The sequence below is a fragment of the Giraffa tippelskirchi genome, chromosome 12 (assembly GCF_054371585.1).
Source record: "Giraffa tippelskirchi isolate mGirTip1 chromosome 12, T2T-mGirTip1v1.2.pri, whole genome shotgun sequence".
NCBI classification, from domain to species: domain Eukaryota; kingdom Metazoa; phylum Chordata; class Mammalia; order Artiodactyla; family Giraffidae; genus Giraffa; species Giraffa tippelskirchi.
Genome location: NC_137286.1, coordinates 96,020,351 through 96,043,700, shown reverse-complemented (window position 1 = coordinate 96,043,700; position 23,350 = coordinate 96,020,351). Strand labels below are relative to the sequence as shown.

The 23,350-nt window shown below is 39.9% G+C and overlaps 1 protein-coding gene across 2 annotated transcripts in view; it reads right to left on the bottom strand.

The window, feature by feature from the left end:
• Window positions 1-4,411: 4,411 nt before the first annotated feature.
• The window catches only part of LOC145530420 (uncharacterized), a 143,374-nt gene continuing 124,435 nt past the window's right edge, over window positions 4,412-23,350 (bottom strand). The window contains exons 3-4 of one of the 2 annotated variants that reach the window (XM_081551809.1): window positions 7,622-7,667; window positions 4,412-5,402 (exon numbers count right to left, since the gene is read on the bottom strand). In XM_081551809.1, the coding sequence (XP_081407935.1) occupies window positions 5,122-5,402; window positions 7,622-7,667 (327 nt within the window). In that variant the 3' untranslated portion in view covers window positions 4,412-5,121. The remainder of the gene's footprint in view (window positions 5,403-7,621; window positions 7,668-23,350) is intronic. The other variant, XM_081551810.1, reaches the window with a different exon arrangement.

The window sequence follows — 23,350 nt, the reverse complement described above, 5'->3', positions numbered from 1 at the left end:
TTATGCCCATTTTACTGGTGGTATAAAGATGATACTGCACGGAGAAGGCAATGGCACCCCACTCCAGTACTCTTGCCTGGAAAATCCCATGGACAGAGGAGCTTGGCAGGCTTCAGTCCATGGGGTCACTACGAGTCAGACACGACTGAGTGACTTCACTTTCACTTTTCACTTTTGTGCATTGGAGAAGGAAATGGCAACCCACTCCAGTGTTCTTGCCTGGAGAATCCCAGGGACGGGGGAGCCTGGTGGGCTGCCGTCTCTGGGGTCGCACAGAGTCGGACACGACTGAAGTGACTTAGCAGCAGCAGCAGCAGCAGCACAGTCCCACAGAATCTTTGTTGCCAACAGCTCTTACTGACCTTTTACTCCATGGAGTTTTAACCTTTATTTCCCTCATATTATGGATGATAGAGCTGAGGTCCCTGGACCTGCAGGGAGTCACATAGCTGGTTGGTGGCAGAGCCAACTGGCACCCAAGCATTTTGTGTTAAAGCTCACATTGACATGTCTGAAAGCAAAGCAATAGAAATCCTTATGGTTTGCAAATGCTTTTTACACACATCATCTGGTGATCCTCTTTCTACAGGTGAGAAAAGAGACTCGGATTTTTATGGGATTCTTTTCTGATCTCTTTCAGAAAAAAAAAAAAAAAGATGATACTGCAGTCATAAAGCTAGCCATTGGTGGGGATGACACTGCATGCAGTTTTCTGATTCCATGGTCCTCTCTCTCACCATTACACAGATGCATTCTAGAAGCTAATAAACTCATTAAGAAAAGGAGAATGCACTGAAGAAATGAAAAGTTTGAGAACTCTATAGTTACTGTTCAGAAAGTCTCAGATGTAGATTTTTAAATGGATCTTGAGTGCTAATTTTTTTTTTTTTTCTGGCTGCATTGTTGATTTATAATGGGGCAACAGTTCCTGAGCTAACACTTGAAAGAAATTATTTTTCTGATGCAAAGCTAGTTTTTATTAGTCTAGCACCTAACAAAAAGTGAGGCTTCCCTCGTGGTTCAGTGATAAAGAATCTGCCTGTCAGTGCAAGAGACTTGGGTTGGATCCCTGGGTTGGGAAGATCCCCTGGAGAAGGAAATGGCAACCCACTCCTTTATCCTTGCCTGGGAAATCCCATGGACAGGTGAGCCTGGCGGGCTACAGTCCATGGGGTTGCAAAAGAGTAGGACACAACTTAGAGACTAAACAACAATAACAACCTGAAAAGTAATACACTTTACCTTAGAACTAAATCCCTGGATGAACTGATTGATAGATTATTGCCACACTCCTAAAAATACATGCTTAAATGAACAAATAGATGATAAGTAAAGTTTTTCAAATCTCCCCTTGCACAGTTTTCCTCAATAATAAGATTTCCATTTGCCTCCCTCATTTGTATGCATTGCACTTATCACATAACAGAACCTTCATTCAATTAGGGTTGTATTAAACCTTCATCATGTAGCTAATTCTCTTTCAAAATGTCAGAATCTACTGCCTCATGGAAAGCTGTGTAGAGTCAGTTTATTTGTGACCTAGGTGTTCATAGTGTGCTTTGCTTGCCATCATGTTAATTAAATCACTTGTTGTATAAATTGTTGCAGGATGTCCCAGATGATGGAGATCAGGCAAATGTCAGGGTGCTCATTAACATCTCCTCAACAGTTGCAGGAAGGAAAGCATTGCTATTTGTCTCTGGTTCTCCCTCTCCCAAGTGGTTCTCAACCTCAGCTACACATCAGAATTGTCTGGAGATTTTTAAAAAATATGGATACCTGTGTCCCAACCCCAGCGGTTCTGATATCATTGATCTGCGTATCGGAATGAGAGGTTTTAAGATACTTCCAGGTGATTCTAATGTGTAGCTGGGGTTAAGAATCCATTTCTCAGGAGCTAGCGAGGCTGTGGGTAGAAGCAGCAAATGAAGAGAGGTGTATTTTCCAAAGCCACCCACATTTTTTTTACACTATATGACTCACAAATCTCTGGGGCTGTCACCTTCCTCTATCTTTTAGAAGCTTTTTTTTTTTTTGAAATAGATATAACCTTAGTATTTTATTTGAATTCAGTTCCTTTGGGTAATTGTACTGTGCACTTATAAAATGTCTCAGCATTTCACTTGAGTCACTGAGACATCATGTAAACCAATAATTCTTTAGGACCCACTTGTGAATGCTAGGAACACTGAAGCATTTTAATTTGGAGATTTTGCTTCTGGTCCAGTAGCTGAAAAATTGAAAAGCATATTTACAAGCAGACAGATTTCTGTGAGAGTTCCTGCAGCAACACAAAGTTACACACCTGTGTTTATTTAACAGGACATATCCATCTTACTGATTATAAGTAAATGTAACTGATTCAACAGGTTTTTGAAGAGCAAAAATACAATTATTTCCCTGAAACAATGTGACTAAGAGACAGTTTCAACAGTTTCCCACAACCTACCTCAAGAAACACTAGGGAATGTAACCAAGAAGATGACAGGGTATCCAGGAAACTGTTTACTGTCATTGAGCATGAGGTCCTTTAACCCCATTGAACTCCACCCCCGTTTAACATCATGTGACCGTGGGTTAGTTAGGTAGCCCATCCATGCCTTTGTTTTGTCATCTGCAGAATGGGATAATAGGAGAATGGACTATAACTCCTGGGCTGATGAAGGCTAAGTAAATTTACACACCTAGAATTCTTAGCAGAGAAGGCAATGGCATCCCACTCCAGTACTCTTGCCTGGAAAATCCCATGGATAGAGGAGCCTGGTGGGCTCCAGACCATGGGGTCACTAAGAGTTGGAAACCACTGAGCGACTTGACTTTCACTTTTCACTTTCATGCATTGGAGAAGGAAATGGCAGCCCACTCCAGTACTCTTGCCTGGAGAATCCCAGGGACGGGGGAGCCTGGTGGGCTGCCGTCTATGGGGTCGCACAGAGTTAGACACGACTGAAGCGACTTAGCAGCAGCAGCAGCAGAATTCTTAGAACAGACTTGGGCACTTGGTAAGTACTCAATAAATATTAGCTAAAATAATGTTGTTGTTTTTTTCCAAGACCCTACGGTTGGAAGCCATCCATTTCAACCACAAATTCAGCTGCCTCTGTGAGAGCAGAGCCCCAGGAAAGGGGCAGGAGACTCACAGACCCCCAGCAGTAGTCTTTTGCCTTCTTCCTTTAACACTTACAGGATCAAAGAGGCATCTTCTCCACATACTGGTTCCATTCCCCTGTCTGAAATGGATTTTCCTCATTCTTCAGAATTTCAAGCTCCATGAAAGCCAGGATAATGTACATTTTCTTCACCAATACACACCCAGTAACTATCCTGGGGTCTGGCAGCACTCAAGAAGTGAGAAACAAAGTGTTGATTAATCTGGGGGTCCTGGTAGGGTAATATATTATCAGCTACTAACACTTCGGCTTAACTCAGAGCATATACATAAGTTCTGTTGTCTAATGGTTCTCAGGTGTGTATGAGTGTGCATGCCAAGAAGCTTCAGTCATGTCCAACTCTATGCAACCCTGCAATCCTGTGGACTGTAGCTCGCCAGGTTCCTCTGCTCATGGGGGTACTCTAGGAAAGAATACTGGAGTGGGTTGCCATGCCTTCCTCCAGGGCATCTTCCTGACCCAGGGATTGAATCTGCCTCTCTTAAGTCTCCAGCGTTGGCAACGGGTTCTTTACTACTAGTGCCACCTGGGAAGTCCAAATATAGCACAAGTTCACTCAAATTAATTTAAGACTATGTGTTTATAGTTGTGAATCAGAGAAATGTGAATGCAGAGAAATTTGAACACATCCTTGGAACACTGTGGAGGGAATCAATGAACAAAAATTTAGCAAGCAAGAAGTAGTGTTAAAGCTCAGGGCGAAGCCTAAGGAAGCAGCGAGAGACAATAGAAAATGTTTTGTCAGCACTTGAAGGAGATATACTGAAGTCCAGTCCCTCTCTACCAGGAATGTCCTTTGGCTTTGGTTTCCTTCTGAGAAAATCTCCACCTCCATCAGCCTACTCCAGGAAGTCTATGATCTGTGAGAGCTGAATGTGAACCCTGGGGAAATCAACAGCTGGAGAAGCCAAACATTGTCTTAAAAACTGGCAAGGGTGAAGAAAATTCTGGGGTTACAGAATAACAGGAAAACTACTTCCTAACTGCTTCCAAACACTTCCCATGTAATAATGCCTTCGTGGCATGCCAGGTTGTGCTGGCTGCATCTATACACAAAACAAAGCAAACCATAAAATGTACCTCTGTGCCCAGAATTTTTACTGGAACTAAGTGCTCATCCTCTAAATTTTTGCCACTAACTTAGTGACTTGCCGATTTACTTAAGGTAGACTATGTCATCTATTAGTAGATGGTACAGAAGTAATTGTGGTTTAAGATCGTGAATTTTAAATCATCATAAATAGGCTCAAACATCTTTATTCATCAAAATAGGAACCATTACAATCAACACATTTTTGCCAACGAGAAATAAGTTTTGTTTATTCCTGTAATGAAAAAAATCCATGCTTCAGGATTCGATAAACTCTTGGAAAGGATTTTCTGCCTCTTGCTAGTTGTGGAAGCCTCTTTTCTGGCTAAAAGTTGTCGAGATGCTTGAGGAAGTGGTAGTCGGTTGGTGAGAGGTCAGGTGAATATGGCGGATGAGGCAAAACCTTGAAGCCCAATTGGTTCAACTTTTGAAGGTTTGGTTGTGCAAGCGCAGTCAGTCATTGTCATGGAGGAGAATTGGGCCAATTCTGTTGACCAATGACAACTGCAGGAGTTGCAGTTTTCAATGTGTCTCATCGATTTGTTGAGCATACTTCTAAGATGTAATGGTTTTTCTGGGACTCAGAAAGCTGTAGTGGATCAGATGGGCAGCAGGCCACCAGTGACCATGATGTTTTGTTGGTGCAAGTTTGGCTTTGGGAAGTGCTTTGGAGCTTCTTCTCAGTCCAGCCGCTGAGCTGGCCATTGTTGGTTGTCATATAAAATCCACTTCTTGTTGCACATAACAATCCAATTGAGGAACTGTTGTTGTTATAATAAGAGACGACACTTCAAAACAACAATTTTTTTTTTTATTTTTGGTCAGCTCATGAGGCACCCACTTGTCGACTTTTTTCACCTTTCAAATTTGCTTCAAACACCAAATGGCAGTAGAATGGCTGATGTTGTGTTTTTCAGCAACTTCTTGCATAGTTGTAAGAGGATCAGTGTTAATGAATGCTCTCAGTGAGTCTCTGTCAACTCCCGCCGGCCGGCCACTATGGTCCTCATCTTCAAGGCTCTCATCTCCTTTGCAAAACTTCTTGAACCACTGCTGTGCTTTATGTTTGTTAGCACTTTCTGGGCCAAATGCATTGTTGATGTTGTGAGTTGTCTCCGCTGCTTTATGACCCATTTTGAACTCTGTAATAAAAAAATGGCTTGAATTTGCTTTTTGTCTAATGTAATTTCTATAGTCTAAAATAAATATAAAATAAACATAAAAGTAATTAGCAATAATTATTGCCAATAATTAAGTGCTTAGTCATAAGTAATATGGAATAAGTCATTAGCAAAATACATAAAGCGAGAAATGTGCATTAAAATGATGCATAACATAACCACATTCATTTCAGAATGTATTCCAGTATCAAACAACAATGCTTAAAAATGTAAAACCACAATTATTTTTGCACCAAGCTAATATTTTTACAGCTTTAGTTTAAGGTGGGCTTCCCAGGTAGCACTAGTGCTAAAGAACTTGTCTGCCAATGCAGGAGACTTAAGAGACACGGGTTCAGTTGGGAAGAATCCCCGGAGAAGGGCATGGCAATCCATTCCAGTATTCTTGCCTGGAGAATCCCCATGGCCAGAGGAGCCTGGTGGGCTACAGTCCATGGGGTCACAAAGAGACAGACAGAACTGAAGTGACTTAGCATGTATGCACTCATGGTTTAAGGTGCTGGTTCTCAACCTTTCCTGCACATTTGAGTCAAGTGAGGAGTGTTTAGCAATCCAATACCCAGGCTGCACCCCAGGCTAATTAAATCCGAGTTCCCAGGGTTTTAGCTCCCCAGGCATTAGTATTTTGTAACTCCCTTGGTGATTCTAATGCACAGCTAAGGTCCAGAGCCACTGCTCAAAAGTAATATTTACTTTTCTTCATCCCTCTCATGACAATCGCAAAAATGAAACAAGAAAGGAATTTAATCAAAAAAAGAAAAAATGCAAAAATTCACTCCATAAAGAATAAAACAGAACTTCATGGTAATTATATTATTTTCAGCCCTCACCAGATAAATGCCTGTGTTAAATACAACTTCTTTAAGTCATTGTGTTATTCCTCAGCATCTGGCTAGAATTTAATACAGAAAAAACAAAAGCAAAATTACAGAAATATTGCTGTAAGATGTGTCTCATAGCATAAGAAGAGGGACATTGATCAATTATACCTTAAGAAGAAAAGTAAGTGGACTTCAACACAGCTCAGAAGGTTTCCAACAGACATACACTCTTAATTGGGCTCAAAGTCTTTGTTCTAACCATCTGTCAGAGTTTTTTGTTTTGTTTTGTTTTGAACTATAGTTGATTTATAATATTGCATATATTAGTTTCAAGTATACAACACTATGACTCGGTTAGTATTTTTCTGATTATAATTCATTATACATTATTACAAGATATTATATATAATTCCCTGCACAATATAGTAAATCCCTGCTGCTCATCTATTTTCTGTATAGTAGTTTGTATCTCTTTATCTAATCTGTTCTTTACCTCTTCCCTCTCTCCTTAAATATCAGAACATGAGGAGTGAACAAGGCTCTTTCCCAGAGGCAGAAGTCTTCTGTCCACCCAGATATAAAGCAAGAGGGTCTTTATTATGCCTGAGATGGAGTTTGCTAGTAACCTAGTGGGCTGTGGGCTTGACAAAGATTAATCTTGACTACCGGTTTTAAAGAATGTTAAATGTTTACAGTCCAAATTGTAGAGTAAAATTCATACCAACCAACCTGGTGCTTCACAGACTAACTTAGTCTCAAAAGCCAAGGGCTATAGCCATCAAGACACACATAAATTCCAATTCCAAGACTGAGTCACTCATGTAAAAAGAACAGACTTCTAAACAGGCAGTGTCACCCACTTTTGGAGCATCACCAGACTTTTCAGGACAGGCCTGAGACACAAAGATTTGTCACTAAAAGTCCACGAATACTGTATATGCTTAAGACATACTTTTGTTTTCACCTCTGGCCATTTCTCTGGGAACCAGAGTGCACTGCTAAGCAGGGAACATGTACATAACCTGAGACTTGCTCTCTGTAAGTAAGAGGCTTTTCACTTATTCATCCAATGAACTTTTACAGAGTTTTTACTAAACACCAGTACTGGAGAAAAAACACTGAGGGCTATCCTGGCTAAAGTAGGATTTAACACAGGCATTTACATCTGTTCTCCTTTAATTCCCACTAAATGACAGCTGAAGACATAAACCGTGGCAACATAGAGGACTGGAACTGAGAAACAGTCAGAAACATGTGGCAATGGAAAGGCAAATGGAGGAAAAGCAGCTGACCTTTCAGGCCAGAGATGGCTGGAATCTATGCTGGCAGAAGTGGAAACTAAGGAGCAAAGTGACTTACCCCACAGAAGCCCAGAGCACGTCAGGAACTGGCAGTACCGCTGTCTCTAAAAGGAAGGGAAAAAGTGAGGCTGAAGACAGCAAGACCAGTCAAGACAGTATTTCAGAAGCAGCCAAAGACTAGAGGTTTACTCTCCAGAGAGGCTGAATCAGAGGTATTCTGTGGGCGGGGGACACAGCACAGCTGACAGCGGGTGGGATCACTGTAGTAAAAACAGGAATTAGGTAAAGGTCCAGGGACTTGTGTGACCCCCACCTATATACCCTGCAGGCCTTCTAGACCATGGGGAGCCAGGCCCAGGCTCCCACACAGGAGAATGGAAGACAGTTCAAGGAGTAGAATCTGATCAACCCAAAGGAGAAGGATTGGGGGTCCCCAAAGAAACAGGGCAGCCAGATCACCTGGGAGTGAAGCCTGATGGGGAACAAACTCTGAGCTGTCACACAGAGCTTCCAATCAGCAACTGGATGACCTCAGTCTCAGTTAGGACCAGACAAGGAAGGGTTGCTGGATGTTTGAGGATTAAAGTAAATAAGTAGGGGAAAAAAGATACTCAGAGAAGATACTGTAAAAACAAAGCCTTTCATTAATATCTCAGAGACATGAGACTGCACCAATGAAATAAGAACAGAGGAAACATGCAGAGAACTAAAAGCAAACAAAAAAACCTTTAAAAATAAATAAAATGAGAGTGCTATTAATTTTTTTTTTAAAGTAGGAATGGGAAACTAATGTGGATGGAAAATGAAATTTATGAAACACTCCAAGAAATAGAACCGAATCAAGAAAAGGAAAACAGGAAAGAACAAGACAAAAACAACAACAAAGAGAGCCCATTCAAATAACAGAAGTTGCAGGAAAGGGGAACAGAATAAAGACAAACTCAAAAAATATACATCCCCAGGTTATTTGCTACTCACAATTGCTATTCAACGTTGGGGTCTAAGCAGAGAATGACTTGAGTAGAATAGCAGCAGTGGAAAAGGTGAGTTGAAATGGGTCCTGAGGAGGGAGGGTGACCGAGGAAGCTAACCAGAAGACTCCTGCAGTAACCCTGCATGGATAAAAATAAAGCAGGAAGGGAGAGAATGGTCGGCAGTTGGGAGGAGAGGGGATGAATATGAGAGAGAGGAGACTGCAGAGACTCCTGGGTGACCTCTGACGTAGGTGGACCAGAAGGCAGGGGTGCCGTTCATCAGGACAGGAATACAGGGGGAGGACCAGACTGAAAGGGAACACAATTCCAACATGTCAACTTTGAGCTGCTTATAGGCTGTGCACATGGAGGTGCCCAGTAGGTAGTCAGGCACCTGGGTTTGTAGCTCAGCAGAGGGATGTACTAAATTCATCACTGCACAGGTGGCAGCAGAGTGTATCCACTTGAGAGAAATCATCCAGAGAAGACAGACAGAGGAAGAAAACGGGATGGCCAAACTTGGATCCTGGGAATATTGGCCTTCAGTGAGTAGATGAAGGAACAGGAGTCACAAAAAAGATAATGCATGATTCACATACATCCAAACTGTGATTTTGTTACCCCAAAGAGCTCTCTGCTAATCCTTAGAAATCTATGGTTTCACTGAGTTCAGGCAACTTAGGAAAGGAAAAGAAGAATGAATCCTCTCCCCCTGTTGGCCATACAAGAGATACATGAAGAAAAAGTAAAAAATGAGTCCCGGATATATGGGCAACAGAACTGAAGATGGGCATAAGAGACCCAGAAAGAACGCTTCGGGAAGAAAACTGTTGAGTTCCATTTTTTATAAAACTGGAAGAGGTTAAGGGTAGGACCAAAAAGAAAATTTATCTTCTTAATCACATCATGCAACGAACAACATTTGTACAGATTACAGCACAGTCTCCCAATGAGCCTTTTCTTCTTTCCATGGCAACTGTCTCACATGAGGCAAGTGAATTCAGCCTCTGCATGTTTAGAAAACATAGTTTAACATATCAGTGTGTGCATGTGGGCTAACTGAGTTTGTTGCCTTATGAAACAGTTCTAGAGGTTTTTATTAAAATGATCAGGTTGAGTGGCTAAGATAGGCGGGCACTACTATCTGACCTTTGGGCTTCCCTGGTGCTCGGTCAGTAAAGAATCCACCTGCAACGTAGCAGACCCGGGTTCGATCCCTGGGTCGGGAAGATCACCTGGAGAAGGAAACGGCAACCCATTCCAGTATTCTTGCCTGGAGAATCCCACAGACAGAGAAGCCTGGGAGGGCTATAGTCCATGGGGTTGCAGAGTAGGACACGCCTGAGCGACTAAACCACCACCAGCACTTGGCCTTTAAGGCATCATCCATTGGATGCTTCTCTCTTAGGGAGCACAGGTAAACTCAGAGAAGTTTTAGAAAATTTCAATGCTACCTCAGAAACTCTGTTCTTCTATCTTTGTAACAGTGGGCTCAGTGGTGCGAAAGAGACAGAACTGAGAAGAAGAAAATAATCATAAGACCATCCATTATTTCTTGGCATTGTCAGAGCCATCAGAAACATTCCGTAACACACACTGAATACGATGGGCTGCTGTCCATAAGGCAAAATATGCAACGTGCTCTGACTTGCAGTTAGAGAGTGAATTAATTTTTGAAGAGAAGCTAAAGAGTACCTCCAGAACAATAACAAGGAACCTTGTGCTCCAGACCTTAACTGGCATGTGGTATAAGCTGGAGAACATTCTTCTTCCTTGCTCAGAAGTCAGATTTCTAAAACAAGGATTGATGACAACATTGACCCTGTTCATAGGAAGGTTGTTAGGATTAACTTAGAAATCATTATAAAATTATTTTGCAAATATTGTATTAGATCATAATACCATAATTCCAGGCAACATATATTTACAGTTGAAATAAAGTTTGAAATTTTCTAGACTGCTCATCATTGCCATAAAAATAGAATGGAATACAAATACATTAGCAAATGTTAAAGTCACTTTGCCTCTAGTGAGTTAATTTGAAACAATAGATTACGCTGCTCAAGTAGTCACACAAATCAACACGATTTCGGTTGAGTTACATGCCAAATCCAGACAAGCTTTTAAAAGATATTTGATGGTTTTCATCAAATAAATTAACATCAGTTTTAGAAATGTGGGTAAAAGAATATTGTATCAAACAGAGTTCTGGCAGGTAGTTCAAGGAACTTGCATAAAAATGTGGGCCAAGATAAGCGACTGATAAAAGATGGTAATGCCCCCAAGAAATTAGCCACAGAAGAAGTGGACATAAAGAGACAGAGAAGATAAGACCTTTCAGGAAATCAAAGAATTGAAGAATCTAGATTCTGCCAGAAAAGTCTGCCTAAAGCAGACATGGAACAGGGAAGATACAGCCCAACCTCCCTCTCCACTTAATCTTATTCACATCTCCTTCAATATTTTTATTTGATTATAAAATCTCTTCTGATTCAGATCACTAAATCCTAGTGCTGCTGCCTTTGCATGCCAATGAGTAGATCACAGGCTTACACACTGATGCATAATTAGGTATTTGGGGAACTAAGTACAAATGCAAGGTAATAGTATAATCGGGCTAACCTTGAGAAGCAATTGTATTCATATTAAACATCAGTACTATGTTCTAGTCACTGGATTTGGGAACATGAAAGAGCCACTCTAAAAATTACCTGTTATGCTTCCCAATCTGCAGTCTCCTACTGGTGCTGACCACTGGTTGAAAAAACAGAAGCCAGAGTCAGGAGATGCAGTTCATAGGGTTAGCCTCCTAGGGGTCAGAGGAGGGTTGAGAAGGGCAAAAGTGGATCTGAGGGATGATCAGTGGAGAGTAACCAACATAAATATAACCCTCAGGATTTTTAAGGCATCCTATCAGTCCAGCTTTAAAAATAAGGTTTGTGTTTTCCTTTTAACTCATTCATGAGTCACTGAAATATCCTACACTACGTTAATGTTATGGTAATTCCAATTGGCAACAAGTTCTATATAGGCCCAGGTTTTGATTAGGTATATATTTGACTGTAAGCAGCAAAAAAACTAGTGACTTTATTTTTTTTTTTTTACAATGACTTTAATAAGGTGGGATTCACCCATACGAAGGGCTTCCCAAGTGGTGCAGAGGTAAAGAATCTGCCTGCCAATGCAGGAGGCAGAAGAGACACAAGTTTGATCCTTGAGTCGGGAAGATCCCCTGGAGTTAGGAAATGGCAATCCACACCAGTTGCATGGAAAATTCTTGCCTGGAAAATTCCATGAACAGAGGAACTGGTGAGCTACAGTCCATGGGGTCACAAAGAGTTAGACATAACTGAGTGACTTAACACACACACACACACACACCCATGAGAAGTTTGGAGGTAGCAGACTGCTGCCATTGTCAGCACTCAGGGACATCGGAGCCAGAGTCAGCCATTTGGGGGGCTTTTAATTGATGCATTTCACCTCAAGGTTGCAAGAAAGCTGCTGCTGCTCCAGACATCATACCTTCAAGGAAAGAGGAAGGCAGAAAGGAAAAGAGCAATGCCAGTTGCATCTATCCATTTTTATTGGGAGAGCAAACACTTTCCTAAAAAGCTCAGCCAAATTCTATCTTTGTTTCACTGGTCACAACTACAGTACACTTCAAACTATAAAAGAGGCTTTGTAAGCACATAGTTAGGCAAGTGTTTTTTCCCTTATAAAATCTGGCTTCTGGCAGCAAGCAGGAAATGAGAAGATATTTAACAGGCAACTGAAAGTGTCTGCCACAGTTAAATATCATTCATATATTTTATGGCTTATTACATTAGGTACTCAAAAGAAACCCATTCATATTCATTAAACATTAGATAACAAAAACAATGCTTGCTTACTCTTCCTTCTCTAGTGAATAAGCCAAACAGGTAGTGAGCCTGTCATCTGAAAGCCATTTTCAACTAACATCAACCCATTTCTTACAGTAGATGGGAGAACGGGAGAACTGATTTAAAAGTAATATCTCAACTTATGAATATGATTCTGTCCTTCTCAGGATAATTATGTTGTGTTCTTGAATCTTAGTCCTTACTAGGGCTTATATTTAGTACTAATATATTTGCTTCTCAAAACTGCCTAATTATGCTGTTAGTGAATTCGTATTTAATTCCTAAATATACCCACTTCCACATCATCTCTACAAGACTATGTGATCTACTGATTGCTATGCAAAGACAGCAGCACTAGGATTTAGAAATCTGATTCAGTAGAGGTTTTATTATCATTAGAAATATTGAATAAGATGTCCCTGGATGTACCATTTTGATCAGTTACAAAAGATAACATGCTATAGACCATGAGATATTATACTCTAATTACTGCCTTCTATTCAGTGATCCCACTGCTCATGTTAATGAATAGCTGTCAAGTAATAGTCATTTAACAGAGAAGGGAGCACAGAAACCACATTGCAGACTTCACTATGGCAGTGATCCATCCCCCTTGTACAAACCCAGCATGGTGTGTGACCTTGAGTTGCTGTCATTTCAGTGTTTTTTTATTTTTTTAACCATTGTTTTACTCTGCATTGCATCTATTATTCATATGACTCCTAGGGCAAAGCTAATTTTCCTGCCACATCACCTTGTTCTGTGACACAAACTTTCTGGCCGCTTCTGCCCCAGAGCACTCTTGATGGAAGCATTTGTTATACAATCAGTCTACAATGTGGGCTTAACTTGGCACTGACTTGCAAAGGGGAAGGAAAATTACATTTTATAGTGCATTTTATAATTTGAACAATTCAGGTACATCCAAAACACTGAGACAATGATATTTCAAAGGCAGCTTGGTACAAAACACTAAATGATATTCAATTCAGTCAAACTGTCTTATACTTTAGTTCATCAGTATTGTTGACATATAACAGAAAAAGATTTCATGGCCATAGTGAGCCCTAGTAGACTGCAGACTATAACTCTAGTGATGCTTTAAAAATTAAAAGTTTGAAATGGGGCTGGATGATCAAGAAGTCAGTTCTTCGTATATTAATATTATGGACAAAAAAAATCTCAGGCATCTCCTGAGATGTTTCCTTAAAACACAGCTAGTAGGACATACCACAGTTTTCCCTCTTTTTCTTTTATCCCTTCCTCTATCCTACTGCTGAGAACATGGGTTGAGCTCTTAGCACCGTTTTGGATCATGAAGATAAAGGTCACATCTTAGGGATGGTGGGATAATGAACTGGAAGCAGCTTGGGTGCCTGAAGACTTCAAGGACCAGCTCTGGACTTTCTACTCTGGAATCCCCATGTGAAACTGAAACAAGCTTCTATCTTGTGTGTCTTTATCATTCACTGTCAAATACAATGCTAGCAGCTACAAGCTCAGGTAATAACAAAAATAACAGCTAATATTTATTGACCTCTGACTTTGTTGGATAGCGTGCTGGGCACTTTATTTGTGTTAGCATCTTCAACCTTCACAACAACCCAATGAGGCAGGTACTATTTTACAGAGGAGAAAACTAGAACTTGAGAAAGATAATTAACTGACCAAGGTGATGCAGACAGTGAGCGGTAGAAATGGGACTCAAGCCCAGGCATCTGACTCCAGCATCCATGCTTAGGACATTAACCATGGTGGAGGGCATCTTTATAACTATGACTCCTGTTTCTTCTACACAGTACATCTATCTCATTTTGAGCAATATTTATGTTTGCCTCAGTTTTTGGAACTCCCCTACTTCCAAACACCCTACTTGTTCAACAAATGCTTACTTTAATAGGTTACAATATTCTGTGTTATCCCAAGGTTAAGGAAGACATGTGAAATTTATTCTGATGGAATAAATATCAGAATTTATGCACGTAATTGTCTTGTGCTCTGTAGCAAAAGACATAATTTCATTCTTCTAAATGCTGCACAATAGGGAAAAAAGAAGTGAAGGATAGAGACAACATCTTGAAGAATGATTCAGTAAGGAAGGATGTGGTCAGAGAACAACCTGAATTCAGTATTGTTTCAATGCAATCTTCCACAACGACATATTTAAAGTACTTTATAGATCAGGAGCTTAAATTATTTTTTAAAAAGCAACTGTCATTATCCATAAGAGGAAAATATATTTACTCCATACTTAGGGTGGCTGGTACTTAAGGTCACTTTATGCAAACGATGTTTTTGTTGATAAAGTCAAGGACAAGGAAACCCAGTTTCTATGGAAGTACTAGACTTCTTTTTCTGAACCCTGGGCTTTTAAATGTAGCAATGATATTGGAATATCCAAAGAGAAGTATACGTGAAGGATGAAGGAGATTGGAATTAACACTTTAACCTTATTCCACATTACTAGAACCTCACATCAAATGCTAGTTTCACAATTTAAGACTCAGAATTTTGAGACAGAAGGAAGTCAAGAGACCATAGCCCAGTGCGTTAAATTACAGAGGGAAAGAGGTCCAGTAAGCACCTGGTCAAGACGACACATTAGGAAGAACGACAAGTAAAAGTCAGAATCCCGAATCCCTAATTGAAGCTCCATCCTTTCGGCCATATGGCTCATGAGAGACACAGAAAGCTTGGAGAGCCTCAGAAAAGGCTGAGGGCTGGAAAACAGTATAATGCAAGGTCAAAGGATCTGGGATTATTTAACTTGAAAGGAAGAGACCAAAGAGATGATTTAATAATTTCTCAGTGCAAAAAAAAAAAAAAAAGCCAAAAACAAAACAAACAAAAAACAACCAACAATCATTTTATCTCCCCTAATGAGATAGATAATAAAGGTTTTCTTCACAGTGTTGCCCATGCTATTTTTTCTGTTTTACATATTGTTTTCCTTTATTCTCCCCCTACCCAAATACAGGGCATCCTTGGTAGCTCAGCAGTTAAGAATCCACCTGCAATGCAGGAGACACAGGTTTGGTCCCTGGGTCTGGAATAATCCCTGGATAAGAAAATGGCAACCCACTGCAGTATTCTTGCCAGGGAAACTCTATGGGTAGAAGAGCCTGGAGGGCCACAGTCCATGGGGCCACACAAGAGTCAGACACAATCTAATGATTAAACAACAATCCAAATACAACTTCATTTCAATGTCATTAGACAAGGCCTAGATCTTTCTAAACCTTCCTCAGATGAGTCCATTAACATTGAACTTTATTTTCTCAGGTTTCCTCCTTTAGCACTTATGGTTAGGACCACAAAGATTGACACATGCATTGTCATCATGACTAAATGTTTCACTGGGGTGTTTCTCCTTTGGAGAAATCTATCCTAATCCTTCAACACTTAATCCTCCCGTCACATAAACCTACATGGAACTTCCATCATGGTTAGGGTTGAGCTTAGAATAGAAACTCAATACTTACAGAATTTAATCAATCCAGGGTATTGTAATTTATTTTAAATATAAAATATATTTTTCTAATGATGAATTAAGTAATATTTAAGTAATCATTAAGTAATATACTAATTATACTGTTCAGTTCAGTTCAGTTCAGTTGCTCAGTCGTGTCTGACTCTTTGCGATCCCATGAATTGCAGCACACCAGCCCTCTCCGTCCATCACCAACTCCCAGAGTCTACCCAAACCCATGTCCATCGAGTCAGTGATGCCATCCAGCCATCTCATCCTCTGTCATCCCCTTCTCCTCCTGCCCCCAATCCTACCCAGCATTAGGGTCTTTTCCAATGAGTCAACTCTTCGCACGAAGTGGCCAAAGTATTGGAGTTTCAGCTTCAACATCAGTCCTTCCAATGAACACCCAGGATTGATCTCCTTTAGGATGGACTGGTTGGATCTCCTTGCAGTCCAAGGGACTCTCAAGAGTCTTCTCCAACACCACAGTTCAAAAGCATCAATTCTGCGGCGCTCAGCTTTCTTCACTGTCCAACTCTCACATCCATACGTGACCACTGGAAAAACCATAGCCTTGACTAGACGGACTTTTGTTGGCAAAGTAATGTCTCTGCTTTTAAATATGCTATCTAGGTTGGCCATAACCTTCCTTCCAAGGAGTAAGCGTCTTTTAATTTCATGGCTGCAATCACCATCTGCAGTGATTTTGGAGCCCCCAAAAATAAAGTCTGACACTGTTTCCACTGTTTCCCCATCTATTTCCCATGAAGTGATGGGACCAGATGCCATGATCTTAGTTTTCTGAATGTTGAGCTTTAACCCAACTTTTTCACTCTCCTCTTTCACTTTCATCAAGAGGCTCTTTAGTTCTTCTTCACTTTCTGCCACAAGGGTGGTGTCATCTGCATATCTGAGGTTATGGATATTTCTCCCAGCAATCTTGATTCCAGCTTGTGTTTCTTCCAGCCCAGCGTTTCTCATGATGTACTCTGCATATAAGTTAAATAAGCAGGGTGACAATATACAGCCTTGACGTACTCCTTTTCCTATTTGGAACCAGTCTGTTGTTCCATGTCCAGTTCTAACTGTTGCTTCCTGACCTGCACACAGTAGAAGGGACAAATAGATTTAAGGGACTAGATCTGACAGAGTGCCTGATGATCTATGGACAGAGGTTCGTGACATTGTACAGGAGACAGGGATCAAGACCATCCCCATGGAAAAGAAATGCAAAAAAGCAAAATGGCTGTCTGAGGAGGCCTTACAGATAGCTGGGAAGAGAAGAGAAGTGAAAAGCAAAGGAGAAAAGGAAAGATATTCCCATCTGAATGCAGAGTTCCAAAGAATAGCAAGGAGAGATAAGAAAGCCTTCTTCAGCAATCAGTGCAAAGAATTATACTGTAAACTTCCTTAAAACCAGATATATTATCTATCTGCAAAATTTAAGGTCTGAAGGTACAAGGATGGACAGATGAACCACAATCCTTTCTCAAGTCTGAGCCTTATGATTCTGTCATTATCTACATTGACTTAAATAATATGTACTCTAGATCTCAAGGTTTCAGCTGTCTCCAACATTGACTCAAGCCACTGAAAAGTCAAACTGATGAATTAATTGATGAGATATTTGTAATGAGTTTTCTGTGGCACAAAAATAAACTGAACAGCTGATTCAATAATCATGTGATTAGAATGTTCTAGTTCTGGCCGAGTAATGAGAACCACATGCTAGAAGCCATATATATTGCTCTGATGTTACAAAAGATGAAGGATTATAGATGTGCTTATCTTTTATGGATCTATTACCTCTAGTATTTACAATATGATGGTTTCATAAATTTTTCTGGAGTCTATTTTTTCAATTTTCTTATTTGTACTCATGCATTTAGTAAAGTAAGTGATATACTAGAGAAGAGAGGATATCACTAAATAACCTTGGCAGATGAAAAGAAAAAAATCCCTTACAAGAGACCACCTTGTTGCATATTTTAAAAGATCACTCTTACAGATCTCTATGGCTGTTTTAACTGACATCACTCTAATCTCATGCTTCCTAGGGTTTTACCTTCACTATAAAACATATGCATGGGGATTTGCCCTTTTATTAGCATGTCAATATATTAATGTAATAAATATGATATTTGAGACAACAAACTACCTGATCTCCAGTGGAGATCATTAAAATGTTGCCTCTCAAATTGCCTTCCTAAGGGGCAGACCTCTTTAAAAAATTGATGGGAGTCATGAATTGAGTTTGTGAAATTTGTAGAATCTCCTTTCAGTAACAGCTATAAGTTTCCTATAGACAAAGATGGTATTTGGCTCACTCTGAGAGGCTTCCTTGTCTAATAATGTGAAATATAATTTTAGAATAAGCAGGCCTTTAAAATGTCATTTTAGAATGACATTTTAAATGCTTAATGAAAAGCAAGAACCTAAGTGTCTTTGTCACTGCAGCTTATTTCAAGATTCTACTTTGCCTGATTTAAGGGTCACTTGAAAAACAGCCAGATTGACAGCAGGATTTGAAAAGTGGCAGTCTGGAATAGACAGTCCTTCCAATGCCAAGGTGGATCCACAGTGAACTTAACGAGGCTGACCCTTTGGAGCTCTCACTTGCACAGATCTGTGAAGGCAACAAGCTATGAATGTCCTAGGGTCCTAGGAGGGGCCAGCAAGCCAGGTGCTAATCAGGAAGCATTCCTATGTGTTCATTTCTGGTAAGTTGGCCTAAAGTGATCTCTGAATCTTCACGCCTTCCATAATTTGTTATGATTTACTTTTTTTCATTTTAACTAAGATCTCTTTTATAACTTTGTATTTTTTTCTTAGAGGGATCCCAAAGTCATGTGAATCTCAGGCCCTATAAAACCTAGATTTGCTCCTGCCCAACAGCAAGAAGGATTTCATTACAAACGAAATTTATTGCCAAGAATCTTTTTAACTGACATTTTCTAAAGGAGTTCAATTAGCCACACTAAGGCCCTCAAAGTAATTTGTGTGAACGTAGCCAAATGGTCTGCATAAATCATCATTTGGATACTGGGAGTTAATGATGTGACACGAAGCCTCAGGGATAAATGAGAGCCCTAATGTAGATGTAGCACCAGGACTCTTAAAACAATAGGTGGATCAGTGCAACAAAAATGACCAAGCAGATGTTAACTCCCATCTTATTACCAAGTAGGAAACTCCTACAGAGATTGCATGAGGTTCTGACACACCTCGAGTAAAAGTTAGGGGCAAAGGCATAATCTATCCTGTGTCGAACAATAATCAGTACTGAGGCTGAAAAGAAGAGCTTCATTCGGGGTCTTAAGAATTGCAATTCAGGAGACACAGACTCTGGCAAAACTGTTTAGAGTGTTCCCGGAGAAGAGAAAGTGTCTGGGGCTTATCAAGGCAAAAGCCACAAGGTTCTTCAAAAATTGTGACCAAACCTGATGCAAGAAAGGAAATATTTATCCTTAAGGGATAGGCTGTCACAAATTATTTTAGAGTAAGCAAGGGGTTCCCTGGTGGCTCAGTTGGTAAAGAATCTGCCTGCAATGCAGGAGAGCCAGCCAGTTTCTGGATCAGGAAGATCCCCTGGAGAAGGGAAGTAGTGGAGAAGGGAAGCAGTGAGAAGGCAACTCACTTCAGTATTCTTGCCTGGAGAATCTCATGGACAAAGGAGCCTGGCGAGTTACAGTCCACAGGGTCACAAAGAGTCAGATACAACTGAGCAACTAACACTTTCAAAGGTTGGATACATATCCTGAGTTTCTGGGATTTGGGGCTGATGTTCTGGATGCCTATGTAAAGATAAGAAGTGGCCCAAGTTCAGATTTCATCTGGGCTGAGCGGTATGACTCTGGGCTTGAGTCATACTTCTTCAGTAGCCTCTCAGCTCTATTTCAGAGGGCTCTCTTGTCAACGCTGACTCCATTTTGATTCTCCTTTTATACCTGAAATCTCTTTGCAAAAACTGAGTTCAGACAAACTGAAAAAATTCAGCGGTCAGTGCATACCATGACAAATAATATGGTGCAGAGATTCAAGTCAGTGTAACAAAAGAAAAAAAAAAAAAGGTATCAAAGAATCACTAGTCCCTCTGAACATCATACATTGTGCTGACTCTATTCTGCTGAGTTAAGGCATCACAACTTGAACATGGATCCACTTCTGAGTCACTGATACTTATCTTGCAAGAGATGGGCTAAGAGCACATAAATTGTCAGCACTCAATTAGGAAAAGAATATTTCTCTCCTTTTTAGCTTCATGAGTTACTAACATGTCCTATACTTTAGAAAATTCACCAACGTTAATAGCAAGGATATGACAGTCCTCCACTGGAGTTAAGATGGTTGCTGTTAAAAATAAATCATTTTAAGGTAATTTCCATCATCTGAATGAGATAAACTTTCAGTATTTAAGGTAAATCTTTTCAAAATATTCTCCACAAAACTTAACAAGTCAGAAGACAGTACCTCCCAAGAAAACAAGTACAGCTCCTCAGCCTAATGGGTAAAGGCAATGGTGGTGGGAGATGGCGGGTGGGGAGGCGTGGAGACAGGAAGACAGAAGATCAAGGTTAAAGTTTGTGAGAAGATTCACACAAGACACAAAGACTTTCTCAGGAGAAATTAGTCTTTAGCCAGAACCTTAGGACAGCAGTACCCCAAATACGGGCTGTCGGCCTCTTACGGTCATTGAAGTTACTTTCGAGTATAAACTTACAACTATTTTAATAATAATACTGAGACATTATTAGTCCTTTTCATTGAGACGTTTTGCACAGATGGTACAAAAGCAATGATGGGTAAAGCTGTTGGTGGCTAAACACAAATGAGGCAGTGGTTCCTAAGTGTACTGGTATCCTGTACTAGTTTCATGTGAAATCAGCGTGCTACTATCATGTACATTGTACTTCACTGCCACTCATTGGCAAGAGGGAAAAAAAGCCAGAGAACAGTTTCACCTTACAATGACCATTACAAAGCAATATAAATTATTAGCTTCATTAAATATTAGTCCTTAGATGTCCTTGATTTTTTATAATCTGATGAAACAGGAAGTATTCAAAAAGTACCTCTGCTACACACTGAAGTATGATGGTTGTCTCAAAAAAAAAAAAGGACTTGGACAGTTGCATGAGTTGTGAGCTGAATGAGCAACTTTTTTCAGAGACTGCCACTTTTACTTGATTCAGTGAAGGATCATGTTTATTTAGACATGAGTATTTGGCAGAAACTTTCTCAACAATGAACCAATGAGACTGTCACTTCAAGGAAAACAACTGACAGTTTTGTTGCCAAGGATAAAATTCAAGCTTAGCAGTGAAAATCAGAATTTTAGAAAAATTGTATCTACCAGTGTAAGTCTGGCAGTTTTTCAATGCTCAAAGACTTTTCTGATGATTAGCAAAGTTAACAGATAAAATATTTTATACTGTATAATGAAATATGCCAACATTTGAGAGAGCTGCATAATTCAAAGAATCAATATTCCAAATGACCAATGCATCATGTTACAAAATGCATCATTACAAAATATATGGGTAAAATATCAATTCAAAGCACAAAATAAACCAATAAATTTTAATGTAACAGAATTTGAAAAGTTCATGGATATGGTTTCAGATTCTATGATGCAATTCACCTTTAAGAAACCAGTATTTGGTGTTGCATCTAAGAATAGCCACACACTATTTGAGAAAGTTATTAAAATACTCCCTTTTCCAAGTATTTAACTGAGATTTCTTAAAACATATCAACCAAAACAAGACATCACTACAGTTTGGTAGTGTCTTTAAAATATGTCCACAGACTCTCTGACAATCCTGTTCTCAAAAGGTGTATTCTGAGGGTCAGACTTTTTTTTTATTGAAGTATAGTTGATTTACAATATTATTTTAGTTTCAGGTAGATAGCTGAACTGAGACAGCAAAGTGATTCAGTTATACATATATGTATATCTATTCTTTTTCAAATTCATTTCCGTTATAGGTTATTATAAAACATTGAGTATAGTTCTCTGTGCTATGCAGTAAGTAGTGTATATATGTTAATCCCCAAAATACGTGAAAATGAAAGTGTTCCTCAGTCGTATCTGACTCTTTTTGATTCCGCAGACTGTAGCCCACCAGGCTCCTCTGTCTGTGGAATTCTCCAGGCAAGAATACTGGAGTGGGTTGCCATTTCCTCGTCCAGGGGATCTTCCCAACCCAGGGACCGAACCTAGGTCTCCTGCATTGCAGGCAGATTCTTCACCATCTGAGCCACCAGGGAAGCCCATGTTAATCCCAAACTCTTAACTTATTATTTGTAGACTTTTTATGATGGCCACTCTGATTGATATGAGGTGATGCCTCACTGTAGTTTTGATTTGAATTTCTCTAACAATAAGCAGTGCTGAATATCTCTTCACGTGCCTTTTGGCCATCTGTATTTCTTCTTTTCTGAGGGTCAGACTTGATTCATTTCTAGCAAACAGAATGTGACAAAAGTGACAATGTGTGACTTAGTTCAGAAATGCATTGTGGTTTCTTCCTTGCTCTCTCTCAGAAAACCTGGGAGAAGCCAGCTGCCACCTTGTGAGAACACCAAAAGATCTGAGACTCTTAGCCTTCAGTGACGGGAAAAAGATCAAGCCAGATGTCTGCATCTTGACTACGTGAGGCGAAATTCCCTCTAGGTAACTTGAAGACTCAACTACTGCTCAGGCTTCTTGCAGGTCATGGATAATGTATATATTGGGAGCTGACTAAATTCAGCTCACTGTCTGCTTTTACAAATAAAGATTTATTGGAACACAGTCAGGTCTATCTGCTACCTATGCTCTTCGGCTGCTTACAACAGCAGAGGTGAAGTTATCACAAAAATGCCATGGCATACAACCTGAAAAGCTTAAGATAGGTATTAACTGGCCACTCACAGAATGTTCGCTTACCCTTGTACTACATCAGTGTTCCTCAATTTGCCCTGTTGGTACTCATTTTCCCACTGAAATTTCAAGGTATGACTTTTTCAAGGAATCAGAACCGTTCTCTTCTCTCCCTCTTATCCTTGTCTAATCAACACCACAGATGAGTGACTGATCAGTGTGAGAGGGTGATTGGTTAATATTCCAAATGCCATTACACTGATGATTAGTTTTCAACTTATACATTTTGAGGGGACACAAACATTCAGTCTATAACAGTAATCAAGGAATTTTAATACCATATAAATTTGGTACCCACTGTTATCCGTTTAAAAATAGATAAAAGTGCTCTTAAACTGAAATTTTACATCTTCCTTTCTATTTGAATCTGTTCTTCTGGTCCACATATCTTCCCTGGCAACTGAATTTCACAATGTAATTTTTTTTAAATCACGAGTTCTTTATTTATCACCCTCACTCAACAAACATATAGAGTTGCCCCCCTGAATAGCACAGGTTTAAACTACTCAGGTCTACTTATACACAGAATGTT